Source organism: Notothenia rossii (assembly GCF_949606895.1).
Source record: "Notothenia rossii genome assembly, chromosome: 11".
Classification (NCBI taxonomy): Eukaryota; Metazoa; Chordata; class Actinopteri; order Perciformes; family Nototheniidae; genus Notothenia; species Notothenia rossii.
In genome coordinates this window covers 14,298,056-14,314,784 of record NC_136910.1, presented here as the reverse complement: position 1 = coordinate 14,314,784, position 16,729 = coordinate 14,298,056, and the positions used below count along the sequence as shown (strand labels likewise).

The following is a 16,729-nucleotide window of genomic DNA, read 5'->3' as shown; positions in this document are numbered from 1 at the left end:
CCCCTGAGAGACTCAACTAGGAGGGAAGAAAAAAGAAGGGTGTTATAATGGCTGTTATTACAGCTTTCCTTATTGGTATTTCCTTTTGCCATTACATGTCATTACAGATCAACTCTGATATTTTGCTTTAGTCCAGAGTGTAAAGAGATCTGTTTCAAGGTACCCCATTTTCACCTAACACAACCTCTGAATAGTATTGATGTTAGAGAGCAGGCGGTTGTGTGTTTGGGGAGGGGGTCAGCAGCAGGAGTTGATGTAAGCCTCCTCCACACATGACGGAAATCAAAGGCAAGCCGAGAATGAGGTCATGTCAAAACATTCACAGTGTCATGACATATTTAGAGCCGTATTAGCATGTGAAACCCAATCACAGAAACACAGTTTGAAAGTCTTGTCGACATTGAGTCGCATAGAAAGGCCTCCTTCTCTAAGCTGAAAATCTAAGGAGAGAAAGTAGTTATTTTACTGCTTCTGCGTCAACACAGCCATCTGCCTCACTTCAGCCTTGAAGCTGGAAACAAATGGGCAACTCCAGCACATTTAACCTCATGTAGAAGAACCTCATCGAGCTGCATTTAGCCTGTGCATGAATTGTTCTTATGCACACCTGTTCTTCAAATGAGCTTATTGAAATATGTCGAGGCATTTACAGTTGTACTACAACCAGACATATTTGCTGTCATTTCATCACTGTGATTTTCTAGACACCAAAAAAAACCTTGCAAGCTCAATAGAACATTTCCCCTGCGGTCATACATTAAATACATTATGCACTCAATACATGGTAATGTCTTGGGTTTACACTGGCACTTTCCTTGCTGCTCTTAATTATATACAACTCTGAAATGGACACATTTTATAGTCAAAATCATTCAAATTAATGCTTACAAATGTTCTCGAACAAACATGTGGTTTTACTGAGTCTGCATATTTTGACTCACATATATTGCATGTGGTGAGCATGTAAAAAGAAAAAAAAATGTGCAGCTAAGTTGACCTGGATCCCCCACATAGTGTGTCATATATGCACTCATCCGTGTGCCAGACGAGCGCATATATTACTCACAGATTGACTCATTCTGGCCATATTGGGCTTTTATGGTGTAGACGGAGGTATTAAAACTTAATATAGTGCTTTTTTTATTAAAGATAGTGTCTGCACATATCATGCTCACTTGACACACACACTCTTATCCAAGGCACTATATTATTGGAGATATAAAGCCACAGGAGGTTTGTAACAAAGCTTTTGGCAGAGAATGGGGGGTTGTGTGCTTTTCCCCCTCTCTGTCCGCTCCAAAAACAATATTAAAAAGACCCCATCCCCGTTTCTCCCAAATATAGGTGTTTCAAGTCTAGAAGGAAGCACATTTTGGTTTGATTTTTTATGTTCCCCTGTCTCGTAAAATATGCCTTATCAGATCTCCCTCTCTCCATGGAGGCAGACGTCACCGAGCCCCTGTGCTGTTCGCATGCCAATGGAGCTCTGGAGAGGTTGCTGAGCTCTTGTGGTTAATTGATTTTGTGATTAGCAGCAATTAGCACTGATTACATCAGACTGAAGAGGACCCTGGTGGGTGATTTCGATCTTCTTCCTCCACTCTGTCTTTGTTTGTATCACTCACAAAGAATTGTTCTTTTCCTTACAGGTATCCGTTCCCCACAGTCTTCAGCAGCTGCAGCAAGAAGGACCTGGCAGCCAGTTTTGAAAAAGGCATCGGGATGTGTCTGTTCAACATGCCTGAGGTCAAGGTGCTCTACGGCGGGCAGAAATGTGGCAACGGCTACGTGGAGGAGGGAGAGGAGTGCGACTGTGGAGAACTCGAGGTGAGCGTGCTACTGTATATAGACCTCCGACAATTAGCAGCATTCTGGTTTTACGCCCCTTCTTTCTAAATTGAAATATCTGTATTAACTGCTACCCACAAATCCTTGTTACTATGTTACCCACATTTGAGAAATTAAATAAGCAGAAGCGCTAGTAGGGGTTTCTTTAGCGTAACTGACAAAAGTATGGCACAAACCAAATACTTCCCATAGTAAAAAAAAATGGTTCACCGTGGTTTCAAAGCTAACAGCGCATAGCTCTCGTAATTCAAATACAGTCTTCAGAGCTCAGAGATATGAGTGTGAATGTATTCATTCCCTGCACTGAAGATGTGTTCGGGAGGATGGTTGTCTGATGGTGATACAATTCATTGAGAGGAAACATTGCTGACAGCTCACCCTGTCAGCCCGTGAATAATTTAAATGAATCTGCATTGGCATGCACATACGTAATGGTGGCACACATTGCTAACTGCTCTGACTGTGGGATGATAAAACGGTTAATCACGGAGCAGCTGACAATCAGCGGAGGCAGGCTCACAATAACAGAATTATGAAATATGAAGGAGACATCAATTATGACTTGGAAAGATATTTGAATGATATAATAGCCTGAGTGCGAGGACGCCTTGTCTCACACGATTTGTTTACACCTTTTCGGAGTCTTTTTGTCTTTCTGGTCAGGCTTAAGCCGGGGGGTTTTGAAAGTGGACTTTTCCTTCAAAACAAAGAACTGACATAAGCCCCTCAGAACTGAGCCAGGAGCGATAATAAAGCTCTCCACAGAGTTGAGCAGCATCCTGCCAACCCAGGCCAGATCAGAGCGCTCAGACAGCATTTCTCTCCTCCATTAAAAAGCCTCATTAAAAAGCCTTGGTCCTTTTCATCACAATCACAGGCAACTTCTTTTCAGCATGACTCCTACGCCTCCTTTGGCCCCTGGGACCATGGGAAAGGCCCTTAATAGTTTTCTGGCTGAGAGAAGTTCTAGGAAGGCCCATCATGTCAGCTGTGTCCCCTGCCAGCTCCGGCTATCCACTTCCTCTTTATAGCCGAACAGTGTGCTCAGACTGCTGCCTAGTGCCTGTAGGGAGAGAGATGACCCCCGAGGGTCCCGTCAGGCTGCCTGTGTGTGAGATCGTACATGCACAAACAGACACGCAGACACATCTTATGAGCTGAGCTTTGGTTGAATACTTTCTTTAATCTGTATCAGAAGGCAGAGAGTTGCTGATTGGTACAGGGCATCGCTCATGGTAAAGGCCAACATGAAACAGATGGGTCTCCAAGGAGAATTGGGAAATGTTAAAGGGATGCGCAGATATAGTGTGTGTCTCACTGATGGGTTGAACGTAGCAGACTGCTTCACTAGTATCAAGAAAAAGGACTTTCTAGAAGAGTTTCTGCTATTACAAAGAAGCATGTATGGGTTTGATTCCTGGCTGCAAAACGGATGGGGGATTTAAGAATATAAATGAAATGTCAAAACAAGGTTTTCTAGAGTTAAGTCCACTTAATCTTATAATTGTTATGTTTTTGTTTGCTTGGACTGAGCCCTTCACATCACACATGTTGCCACTACAGTAAATCCCACACACTGGAACTTTCACCCAATATTTTGCTTATTTGTAAGACATTTTCCTTTTCTGTGTGTCCTTCTTTTGTTTTTCTCCCCATTTTTCTATTTCCTTTGCCATCCAGCTCATGGTTCCAGGGCTCTAAATGGGCTTGTAATTCCTGTCAGATGGATACACTGTTGTTTTTAGAGAACTAGAAACTGCTGTTGCCTTTCCTCTACAAGGGTACTAAGTTGGTACAGAATCCAGTCCTGCTAGCACTGCATCCCCTCTGATAACAACGTGTGAGAATTTGCTCCGGGGTGAAATATGATCTCTTTGTGCTAATTCTTCTTTACTTTTGTTCCCCCTCACTTTCATCCCATTTCTGCGCTTGCCTTCTTCTATTTCCATTTGGAGGAATGTATGAATCCCTGCTGCAATGCTACTACCTGCACTCTGAAGGGGGATGCTGTTTGTGCGCACGGACAATGCTGCCAAGATTGTCAGGTAGGATGTGTCCCGATTAGCCAGGCATGACAGACACTCAGAATCAGAATACCTTTATTCGTCCCACAGAGGGGAAATGTACATTTGTTACAGCAGGAAAGAGCCAAAGACAGCTTAATGTTAACTAGGAAGCATGCATACAAAACATATTAAAGATAAAAAAAGAAAAAATTAACAAAATACACATCCTGTAACAGTTCTGAAGATATAGCAGCCAGGTATATATTACAAAGTTATTAACGGCATATATATATATTGCACACAATTTATATTTCACAGCAAGGGGTGTTTATTCTATTTTATTTGTATTTACTTTACTTGCACTATTTAACTATGTTATCTGTTTTATTGTGTTGCCCTATTGGAGGAGCCTGTGACCTTAGATGTTCATTGACATATCTACACTCTAGCTATGTACAAATGACAATAAAAGCTTTGAAAACTTGAAACTTGAAACTAGCATAGTCTGTGTTGTTGTGTGTGTGTGGGGGTCTACCAGGGGCCGTGCTGGTTATATAGTCTGACCGCTACAGGAAGGAAGGACTTCACTCTTTACTGCCATCAAGCTAAACACATATTATCTAACCTTCACTCTGTGTCTATGTCTTGCTTTCAACATCTGTGTGTAGCTAAAGCCAGCAGGAACTCCATGCCGTGAATCCAGCAACGCTTGTGATCTTCCTGAGTTCTGCACCGGCATCAGCCCCAACTGCCCCTCCAACGTCTACCTGCATGACGGCCACGCCTGCCACAGCCTGGATGGATACTGTTATAACGGCATCTGCCAGACCCACGAGCAGCAATGCATCACTCTGTGGGGCCCAGGTGTGTGCAACTGTCCCCTTCAGCTTGCTCTTCGTCTTTGAGTAGTTCAGTGATGGTGGCCAGCTCCTTCATGTGTTTCATTTTGTTTCGTAGGAGCAAAGGCAGCTCCTGGCATTTGCTTTGAAAGGGTTAACTCAGCGGGGGACCCCTACGGCAACTGTGGCAAGGACTCTAAAGGCTCCTTTAGCAAATGTGAAGCACGGTAAGATCTGACGTTTCCATGGAAACAAACAAATGCATTTAATTGTATGAGGGCATATGCTGTAGATACCCTTCTCCACAACTGAACCACCTGAATTTGCTGCATTTTCTCCATTTTCTTTTTCTTTCTATTACTGTTAAACTCACAAAATATATATTTTGAAGACGTTACACCGGGCTACTGCAGCTTGAGATCTGCCTTCCTCATATTTTCTCTGACATTCAACAGACTAAACTATTGATTAAAAAAGAAAAACTGACTATATGTTAAACTATATAAATACTCATTAGTTGCAGACCTAACTGAAGGTTGAAGAGTAACCTGGTGAAATGCAGTCAAAATCTTTCAGGTTGTGGTCTGAAACATCACAAACAAGCTGTCTTTTTCAGCTCTTTCCCTAATTGGACAGCAACAGTGAGAGAAATAGATGGAAATAGAGAGTAATTGCATATCTACACTTTTGGGGAAACAGTGACATGTTATTAAATTATCACATTGTTATTCTCCTTGTTGCTCGTTCTGTTTACAGAGATGCTAAATGTGGCAAAATCCAGTGTCAAGGAGGAGCTAACCGCCCAGTAATTGGTACCAACGCTGTTTCCATAGAGACAAACATCCCCATGCAGGAAGGGGGAAGAATACTGTGCAGAGGCACGCACGTCTACTTGGGTGATGACATGCCCGACCCCGGCCTCGTGCTGACGGGCACCAAGTGTGGAAACGGACTGGTGAGAGCTGAGGCCTGTGACCGTTAAACACAGCCAGACATGTAACACATTCATTAGCACAGGTGGAAAGTAACAGAGTACATTTACTCAACCACAAGTACTGGATCTAAGTACAATATTAAGGTACTTGTACTTGTTTCACTGCCTACTACTTCATATTTTTACTTCGCTACATTAACCTCTTTTATATACATACATAAGGGTTAATTGTATACATTCATACCATTCCATTGATACATTTAGAACATTTTCCGGGAATAACAACAATAATAACTATATACAGTATATAACACATTTAAAAAAAGTATGTTTACAAGATGCTTTAGAAGGTGCAAACAAGTGTTAATTATAGAAAGAGCACAATCCTAAAATATAATATTTTTTTAGCAATAAGACCTAAAGCAGTACAAGACTAATGTTGTGGGGAAGATATCAAAATAAGTAATAATAATTCAACTTCTATGCTTTTATTTGCTACTTGTTAAGGATATGTTCTCCATTGTAATACAATACTAACCTGCCCAAATGTACTTCAAAAGACCGTTATCATTCCTCCTTTTTATACTCACCATGAAAATCAGTTTCCTTTTGTTAGTTTCCTGGCGCAGTAATTACTTCAGTGTAGGAATAGTACCAGAAATAGGGATTTACTTTAGAATGCATATTTTGCACAGAGTAACGAGTGCAGAATCCACCTATTACAGAAACCAAAATCGGATTAAGTGCACATGAAGATATATCATTCAAGTGAAGCATTTGAATACCGCTCATAGTAATGTAAGCCACAGTGTTTGTGTGGAAACACAAAAGCTGGGATATAGGAGTGGAAAAAGTGATGCGGAGTGACAGTCCATGACTAAGACTTTCTAAGAGGTTCTTCAGAGTGTGTCATCTTGTCATTTCAGACTCACACAGCTTCAGACACTCAACTGACTCACCATTTTTCAGTCTATTTGGCATCTTCATGTGGTCATCAATTCAGACATTGGTCACTTAAATTATGCAGTGGCTCCATTTAGTCTAACTGTACTTTTCTATGGGATCCGCCCTCTGCCCTCATCTGTCAAGGGTTCTGGCAAAACTCCCAATGATGCCAAGTTCATCTTCACAGTCAGCCTGGATATATTTGGGCGTGGTGCCTTTAAGGAGCCACATAATACAACTCTTGAGAAGCTTTTTTAATTCGTTCTAGAAAAATCCTAATTCACTTAAAGGTCACCTATTTTGCAAAATTCACTTCTTCATGTCTTTTATACATCAACATGAGTCCCCTCTGTGTAAAGAGATTCTGAACATTTCAGGAAAAAAGATTCACTCACTTTTTGTCCTGATCCACTTATATAAAAACCTGTCCGAAAATGAGCTGATCAGATTTTGGCCACTTTATGATGTCATAAAGTTGTTTTGGGTTGTCTAACCATATTGCCCCCCCCCCCACACTTTATCACCTGAATCTCCTCCTAGAGCACCATTGTGTTTTAACCAAATATCTCTCAGAGGGGCGTGGGGAGTGACTCCTTATTTTCATCTCAAGTAAAAGACAGAGAATTGGCACTTTTGAAACAGAGCTGAAACAGAGGGGATTATGGGATGCTACAATGGATGATCTGTTTGGTATTTCGAGCCAAACACTTCAGAGACATGTTCTGTAGGGTGGTCCTTAGTGCCATGTACATTTTCAAATTCATTTGTTATGATAGTCATGAAAGCTCTCCTGGTGAATTTTATTCAAATTCCAACAACATTTACCCCTCCCTCATCAACCTTGAAATTTAGCCTCAGTAGGGTGGTCCTTAAAATTGAAAGTCGGAAATTCTAAGCTCCAACCCCCAGAATGAATTCTATTAGTCAAGAAAACTAAGGACCACCCTAACATTTTGTATATAACTTAGAACTATAATATATTGATGAAAAAGAGTATAATAGGGGACCTTTAATTATATTTCATGTTGCTTAGCTGAAGAGGTTCGTCACTTGTAAATTGAAAGAAGAAGAAAGCTGGATTTATTGATCTTTTCCCTTAAAAAGATTAAAGGGTTTGGAATATTAAAAATCTTTCCTTGCTGAACTCACACTGTCAATGTTTGTATATCTTTGTCTGCTTCAGATGTGTCTGAATCGTCAGTGCCAGAACGTCAGCGTCTTTGGCGGGCACGATTGTTCAGCCAAGTGCAGCGGTCAAGGGGTGAGTACAGCACCATTCATCGTTTTTCAGTAATGTGAGTTCCGAATGTGATAGCTGTCAATCTCCAACCCCCCCCCCCCCCCCCCACAGATTATTCGTTTTCCTAATAACCCTTTCCTCTTTCCCCACGGCAGCCCATTTTGGCTGTAATATGTTCAAAATGCCCATTATACGGTGGGTAGGGCGCCATTACAATGCCTTGCCATCAATCATCCTGGTTGTTGAAAGGTTCAATCAATTAGATATAATGGCTTCATTTGTGCTCAGATTTAAGTGCCATTCATCATACTCTAAGGCAGTCGTCCTTGTCTCAAAAACTGTGTTGAAATCTGAAGGCCAAGCTTTATTTGGATAAACGCTCGGGGCAATGACACGCAGTTTGACTTTCAGCTGGGGAACATGGATATCGTATTTTTATAAAATGCCACCCATCAAATTCTATGGGTGGTCCCGTTTGAGATAACATATATGGCCCTTAAACTCTGAAGTTTACCGTTTACATTTAATGAAGTTGCATCAAAGCTCCACAGGAAGCAGTTTTTACAGTCTCTAAAATGCATATACAGATGGTATAGGGACATATTTTTTTGTCTAGTTCCAATTTTAAAACATTTCTATAAAGCTCCAAGGACTGTTTTACTCAGAGAAATAAAAAGGATGTTACTCCTCGAGGAGACACAGCACCCCTTCAGGCTCAGATTAGATCAAGATGTTGCCTTGGAAAGAGGCCCTCACCTGCTCCATATTACCCTGCTGGGGAAACCTCTTAGACAGAACCATTCTTCCACTCCGCAGGACGGGAAGAACAGAGGCAGAGAAAAAAAATGGTTTTAAAGTCTGCGCTCGTTTTAAAAGCAGACATCTTTGCCATGTGGATCCTAGCAGTGGTCGACTGCAGCACACAGAGCATCATCATGAGTGTTTGTTGACTGGGATATCTAGCGCCGAGACAATAACCCAGACTGAAAACTACTTTTAAGCTAAACGTATAAGAAGCTTTTTGTACATTAGTATCCCTTTGGAGTTAATCATTTGAAGAATATACAAATGTGAAAGGAAGAACGTATCAAGGGACAACACTGATAACCTTTAATGCAAATACCTGAAAACGAGTACTAAACAAAGAAATGGATAATATTGAATGCATTTTGGGCTCATATCCCAATTAAATGTCGTTTTGGTTTTCTTCAGGTGTGCAACAACAACAAGAACTGTCACTGTGAGGCTCACTGGGCACCTCCCTTCTGTGACAAGGCTGGTTTTGGGGGCAGTTTGGACAGTGGGCCCATCAGGTTAGCAAGTAAGTCAACAACTCAATTACAACAAATGGCTTATTTATTGCAGGTGAGGTCATGTTATGTTATATGTCTTGAGCATTGAATGTATGAGCATTTCAACAAGCCCTAAAACTATAGATTTCTCCACCTCTCCATCTCAAAACTCAGACTGTGTTTTGTGGTAGGAAAAAACACAACATTTGCTGACAGCTTCCGGTAACACATAAATAATTGAAATACAGTTCTGCAGACATATTGGCGTTGAGTTTGACCTTACTGACGGTGATTTCCTGTGTGTTTCTGAGCAGACAGGGCGGGTCTGACAGTGGGCATCGTGGTGGCTCTCCTCATTGTGCTGGGGGCCGGTCTGATCATCTGCATCAAGAGGAAAACAGTACTGGGACTGCTCTCCACCAGTAAAAAGAACCCAATTGAGAAGCTCAGGTGTTTGTTTTATTAATACCATCATAATTCAATCACTTGTAATCATCATACCTTTTAATCACAGCATTCATACATCTGTGTCAGATGCTGCTGGGTGGGATCATCCTTACAATTGGTCACACTGTGAGGACAATTTCTGTGTATAATTGATTAGATTTCGTAATTTGAAACATATTACCGTTGTAACTGATGCATGATTAAGAGAACAGTGTATAACCAGAGATGTATCATTTCCTCTTAAAATTCCAGATCAGTGAGCGCTGCAATCAGCAGACCCTCCTCTCCAATCCAACCTCCGTCGCTGAGCACTGCGTCTCCATCGCGTCCGGCCCCGCCCCTCCCTCACACGGCCATCGTCTTCAAGGTCACTAAATCAAACGTCTTTTCTTGACAGGCTCATTACATACACACAGATGGAGATCTCTTGCAGGTGGAGTTACAGTATCTCCACAGATGATACAGGCTGTGGAATATTCTTCCTAAAATGCCCTGGCTGTTTAGTGAGCACAAACAACTCTCATCAGGACTGACATGTTGTTTTCCCACAAATGGCAGCTCATTCAAATCCAATTAAATCATCTCGCTTTATGTGGATGACCTGGGGAGTCTGTTGAGAGCAGTGTGTCCACAATACATTTATTGTCATTAACAGCTGCCTGTTAAGAGGGAAATAGATTTATCTGTGCGTTTCCCAAATGAACGAATGTAGATGCAGCGGCTTACTTGAGGTATAAAGTCATCCCGTTACAGATAATTGCCTGACAGAGCAGGAATTCTTTGCTGTAATGACTTTTGTGTCCAGATCACGGAATACCCTAACTACTCCATTACTGCGCTGACACGCTTTGTAATGGGAAGAGACCTGTGATCGATGGCGTTAGGGGGTGCTGGAATAAGAGGGGCCGTGTCAGAATTGACATTTGTGCTGCAGGGTGGCACATGAGCGAGGCGGGCTGTTGCGCATTACCGTGAGATTTCAGTTAGCAGCATGTGGTTTTCATTTGGGGTCAACGGTAAGAGGAGAAAGGATGTAAGGCTGTTTGATGTGAGCACAGTGCAGGTGAGGTCATTTTCCAGTTGTCGGGAGCTGTGTTAAACCGCTGCATGAGAGGATGTGTGCGTGCTTTTTATATGTTACATTGTGTGTTTTTGAGTTGTGCACATCTGGCCGGCTCCGAATACTAGGCAGACTCATATTTTGGCTCTATTCTATGTCTGATGTGTCTCAGAAAAGGGAGTGTGTGTGGGCTCTTTAGCTATGTCCACCTTTTGAATGAGGCCAAGTCTGTGCTTCTGGCCCAGTATTTGTTTTTCCTATGATAGGTTACCTGAAGAGGAGTTGGGGAATATTGAGCAGGCAAGTGGGAGCATTTGATTTATACATCTTTGACAGCATCAGGAAGACCGGCAGAGGAAGAGGAGGAGGTTAACATGACATGTTTCTGATAGGAAGCAGACACTCTCTCTTTTACACAAAGCATCTTTTTTTGACTCTGCTGGTTTTTTCTTTTATCTTTCTGCAGCTTCCACACCGAGGTCCAGAGGCGGGGCCCCCACCGCCCCCCTACCCCTCCCACAGCCTGCGCAGACTGCCCCAGTGCCCCCCGGTTCACCTCAGCCACCCTGTCCCTCTGTCTCTCACCCTGTCCCTCTCCCCCAGCCCCGCACTGCCTAGACCGCCCCTGCCCCCCCCTCACATCCACGTGGCACCGAGGGGGGCGTCGTTTCGCAGCGCGTCACGCCATAACTCTTGCAGGATGGTCATGGTGAGTGACTGCCTCGTTCCTTCACTTGGAAACATTTTATTTGACGATGTTTCTCACTGTAATCTGTACCAACGACAGCCCATAATACCTAACCAGAGAAATTATGTTGTTCATTGCACCTTCAGACGGGTGTCACCACGTCGACCAGTTTAATGGTTCTTCTGCGTCCTATAAAAGTATATGCATGGTGACAGTTATGTACAGTCTCATAAAATAACCAGTAACCATAATAATATACCAATAACCAGCCGAAGAGGTAGCGTCATCGGAGCGAGACTTCAATTCTACAAATCAAACCACCACATAAATAATACAAAATAGAGCCAGACGTACAGAGAGGGGAAGACAGACAAGATAAAACAGTATGTCCAAATAGCACAGGGTGGTAAATGTGCTGCCACTGGTATTCCATGGAGTTTAGTTATGGCATTGCAGGCTGTCAAAGTTGAGGGGAAGAGAAAGCCAGAAGTTCCCGGTGTTAAATCTCTCTCACTCAGTGATTCTCAAAGACTCTTATTCGCTTTAATCCTGTTTGACTTGTACCCTGTGGGAAAGTGAGGAAGAGACAGCTATAAGAGACGATCCAAAAGCCAGAAAGACAAAGTGATCAAGAGACAAAGGAACGAGTCGATTGATCAAATTTCACAAGAGAAACCAAATCATATACCGAATCCAGTCTCACAAATGAGTGGATTTGTTAAGTGTCTCTTAAAAGCAAAGGATGATATCAAATCACCATTTTCCCGGACAAAATAATTGCAATTCAAAGAAATGATAATTGTAATCATCAAAACATGGTTCGGACTCTTAAAATCGAACTAAACCAAACTGGAATAACCTTAATAATTACCCTACATTTTGTTTGAGAAACGAATCACTAATGATAATTAATATGAATGATTATTTGTTACAGCACAGGAATTGCGAATAAGTCAAATTTAAAATTGAGGGAGAGATCGAGAAAAGGACGAGATGTGGCTGAGAAATCATCGTTGAAGCCTGAAACAAATCCTGGGAGTAGCTGACAGTAAAAAGCCTCTGAAGACAGCTCTGTAAATGATGCCACAGGGGAGCTGAGGTCAAAGAGATGCCCCACCAGTGTCAGGCTAATTAGCGCTGAGTTAAACGGAAAATGACATTCAGGTCTTGCACAGATTAATGGAGGGGTCGCAACGGTTCTGCCTTTAAAGCACAACATTGTTCTAGAGCTCATAAATGTAACGACAGCATATGATGCAATAAATCAGTACTCCATAAAAAGACTCACAGAATGACACCTTTAGTTTGCACTGGTATTTGTAACGATCGTACAACGACGTAAATTAAAGGGTCCCTATAATGTCAATTTCAGGTTCATATTTGCTATTTGTGCTACTACTGTGACATTTTTTACATTGTTTAATATCCAAAAAGCTCTTTATTTTTCTCACACTGCCTGTGCTGCAGCACCTCTTTTCACCCTCTGTCTGAAACCAGATCCTAGTCTGCTCTGATTGGTTAGCTGGCTGGCTCTGTTGGGATAGGTCAATCGCTTATAGATGTCCTGCCCTTAGCGTATCACGTACAATGTGTTGGAACGATATCCAGTAAAAGCGCAAGTGTTACATAGTGATGTCATTATGTTACAGAAGTAAACAAAGGAGTCCAATGGAGGTTTTTCATGCAGGAGGGGGAGTGTGTCAGAGAGAAACTCTGGAGGGAACATTGGGATTGTAGCCTTTGTAGACCATTTACATGCACAAAAAGCTATATGACACACTACAGGAAAACCCCCAAAAGCATCAAGGGCCTCCTTAATGATCAAACACTACAGCTACAGCTCTAGTGAAGGTGTTTTCAAAAAGTGCATAATAATGTATATAAAATATACACCTTCAAGAGCCATTGAAGAACTCCATTTATTAGACAAAGCTTCGTAGCTGTCATGCACCCTTATAACAGGTAAAGTGCTACAGCTCTTGGCACTGTTTTGACTTAAGGAAGAAGATCTTTCCTCTCAGCTTCTCCTATTTAATGTCAAAGTATGAAACTCAAAGTGATGCCTGTTGGCAGCAGACATCCCCGACAGTATCTTTAGCAGCTGTTTGGCAGCTCCTTGACATTGATAAAGCTTATTCTTTTTCCTCCCAGAGTGAAAGCTCTCTGCTGGGGGCATGGAAGAATTGTCCAAAGGGAGAGCTTCACCTGATGTAGCTTTTTAGACTGGGGTTTGTGAGAATGAACATCTTGTGCCTTTCAATCAACGTATCAGACGTGTTTTTTATTTTTTTATTTGCCTGCATTTTCACTTTACCAGCATTTGTTACTTTTTCTGGATGGAGTCCCCATTGCATGAGAGTACTGGCCTGTCAATGAGATGAATTAGCAGCGGTTCTTCAATAGAGCAGATTGTCATGATGTGGCCTTATGGATGAAAAGGAGATACATATCCTTCATTACAGACAGAGAGTTAATTTTAACTTTAAAGGAATGGTGTTTTGAATTGGCAAACCTCATTCCACGGGTGAGTGAGGTCTGAGGTTCGGTTGTTTGGCTCTTTCTTCTCTGTGATGTTTGGGGAGGTTTCTCTTCAACCAAGGAGGAAGAAGTGAATGGAGAACAGATGGGGAGCAAGGTAGCAGGCCTGTATCATGATCTCAGTCCTCAGGAGAAGATTAAAACCACATGACTCTTCCTCTCGTGGAGAGTTGAGAGGAGGACTCTTCAACAGGCCTGAGCTGTGAGTGCCACCTGGTGGAGAGTCTCTGGTATTATTTGTTTGTTTCTGTTCTTTTTCAGGAGTTGGAGAAGCCCAGTCCTCCTCAGAAACCCCTTCCGGCCGATCCTAGGAGCGCTCGTGTGGTGCGAGGTCCCTCTGTAATGCGGGGGGCCTCGGCTGTTTGTGGCCCCGCACCAACACCTGGTGTACCCAGACCTTTGCGGCCTATCCCACATCCCAACAGGTGAAAGAGCCATACGAATTATACATAAAACTACCAACAAACACATTATTTATCAAACTAAAAACACTAAAACTACAAGACCTGGTTGACTTTAAAAACTATCCCAATTATGTTTAAAGTCGCAAATTAACAATTACCTCATAATGTCCAGGGACTTTTCACATGGAGAGAAAACATACACAGGAAGAGGAAACTGCATTTTTTTTTTTTTAAACCTTCATTGCATCAAAACAAAAGGTGTTCATCTGTGGAATAACTGTAATGATGAGCTGAAATACTGTGCAACTTTATCTAAACTAAAACTATTATTTGGAATCCAAATCCTGAATGGTTATGAGCAGGACCTGTGAAGTGGTGCTGCTTGCTATTTCTTGTCGTTGTACAGTAAAAGTTATTTTTTGCTGTTGTTTTTTTGGAGAGATTTTTTTGTTTAAAACAATTAAATATCACGGATGACGATGACATAAACTATGATTTTCATGAAGAATGTACCCTAGAGAGGGTAGGACCAGAAAGGTTTTAAAACTTCTTCTTGCCCCTTTTGAACATGACAGAAACTATTTGAGAATATTCTTTTTAAATGTGTATACCTTGAACGTTTTTCTTTTTTTTGCTTCTCTTTGTTATAATTATTATTATTGTTTGTTTTGTTTCTAACATGTTCAATAAATTGACTAATAAATACTAAATAAACTCCAACCGTCACAAGATATATGTAAACACACTGCTGAAGCTGCCACACTCACTAAAACATTATTTTAACACACTTTTTTCTCCTTCTTTTAGACCCAGTCCCAAGCAGCCTCCTACACTACCAAAGCCTTGCATAATTGCCAACGTCAAATACAGCAGCTGAGACTTTCGCCGGGATGGGACAATGTTGTGATAAGACACTTAAAGAATTTGCACTATGAAAACTCTGAAATCCTTAAAAAAAAAGATGGCGGCTTCTCTGAGTTTTGAATCAGGAGGTCTGCCGCGTCCCTTTAGGTGCTCTGTCCCTGAATGGTGCTACGAGTCTGAGCTCAGGTACATGTAAAGTATTTATATTGTGTATTTATTGCCACGCAGTGCACTGTGCCAGACACTTTTACTACACGGTAGCACATTTTCTTAATTTGTCGTTTGCATCAGTTTCACCTTTTTTTTAAAGGGCAGTCACGGAAAGGTCTCAGAAATCGAATCCAATATGTGATATTCTGATTGCAGAGATGATTTTATTAAATGTGTTTAAATGAAGGGAACCTTTTACATGATGGTTTTGATCTGTAAACTACAGGTAGAATTGGAAAAGGAGTATTGTGCAATGATGAACAAAAACACTTCTAGTTCATTTAAAACACAGATGGGCTTTTCTTGAAGAGCAATGCTCACCGTTTTGATAAGGCTTGAAACAACTACAGAAAAAGAAAAAGCGATGTTACAGCAATGTGTTCTGGGGAGAAAGGGCTGATTTTTTTTTTCAATAGACAGCTGTATTCCAAGTCTGTCTCCTCTGCATTTATATTTCGGAAAGGTAACAAGTGGATTTGGGAAACTGTCACTTCGCCATTTCCTTTTTTTTTTAAACAAGACCCAGGAGGCTCAATCAAAGGATCTGGGTACTGAGGTATGGACTGAACACGGATCCAAGAGAGCGAGATCAAGGAAGCATTTTTTCCTCAGAGGGAGTAACCGTCTCAGAAATATTGCCCTGCTTAAGGTCATGTGTGTTTTTTAAGAGTCTCCCTGTGTGCCTGTCTACACGAGGACTCTGAGTGAAGGACTTTCTTAAAGCTGAGGACACTAAGGAGTCTTGGAGGCACTGAGGTGTGGATTGCAAATCATGATTTTATTGTAACGGGGACACATGTCTTAATTTCTTTCTGCCACTGAAGTTAAGTTTCATCTAAAGTAACGTGGCATTTTTCTATATTTTGTACTTTTTTAATTTGGCTATTAAGATGAGTGTTTTTTAAAAACAATCTACATGCCAGATATACAATCCTACATAAACTGTATTTTGAGTGATTCAACAGTCTTTCATCATTTTTGCAGGATTATTATTTTACTGAATTGCAGCGCTGCATGTATACATTTACACTGAGCAACTTTTCCTTTAAGCACAGCTCTTGTTCACAAATATGTAGGCTGAAATAGACTTTGAACTTTTCTTACTTTTGATACTGCAATTTTGTTTAATAATGCACTAGTTTTAAACTCGGTGCTTTGTTTACTTTTGCTTTTTCAATGCTATGTGTCCATGTAGGCAGTATTTGAGTCCTGTCACCTGAATGTATGTTAAGTCCATATGTTTCTCGTATGTTGTGTTACAGGTGAACACATTTCCATGGAGAATGCTTTTTTTTAAATGATTGTTTGATACATTCAATGTAAAGAAAACACACTAAGTATCTGGTCATGGTCATTTGAACACTCATGCAGTATTAGTAAAACAGTTTTTCAAGCACTTGAGAACGTTTTTGTG

The 16,729-nt window shown here is 41.4% G+C and overlaps 1 protein-coding gene across 1 annotated transcript in view; it reads left to right on the top strand.

Annotated features, from left to right (window-relative positions):
* adam12a (ADAM metallopeptidase domain 12a) overlaps window positions 1–16,719 on the top strand; it is a 71,948-nt gene extending 55,229 nt beyond the window's left edge. Inside the window, exons 12-23 of the mRNA XM_079657909.1 lie at window positions 1,650–1,827; window positions 3,804–3,893; window positions 4,523–4,718; window positions 4,812–4,920; window positions 5,450–5,648; window positions 7,756–7,833; window positions 9,025–9,133; window positions 9,419–9,554; window positions 9,804–9,918; window positions 11,078–11,320; window positions 14,099–14,262; window positions 15,049–16,719. Of these exons, the coding sequence (XP_079514035.1) occupies window positions 1,650–1,827; window positions 3,804–3,893; window positions 4,523–4,718; window positions 4,812–4,920; window positions 5,450–5,648; window positions 7,756–7,833; window positions 9,025–9,133; window positions 9,419–9,554; window positions 9,804–9,918; window positions 11,078–11,320; window positions 14,099–14,262; window positions 15,049–15,118 (1,687 nt within the window). The 3' untranslated portion in view covers window positions 15,119–16,719. The remainder of the gene's footprint in view (window positions 1–1,649; window positions 1,828–3,803; window positions 3,894–4,522; window positions 4,719–4,811; window positions 4,921–5,449; window positions 5,649–7,755; window positions 7,834–9,024; window positions 9,134–9,418; window positions 9,555–9,803; window positions 9,919–11,077; window positions 11,321–14,098; window positions 14,263–15,048) is intronic.
* The last annotated feature ends 10 nt before the right edge of the window (window positions 16,720–16,729 follow it).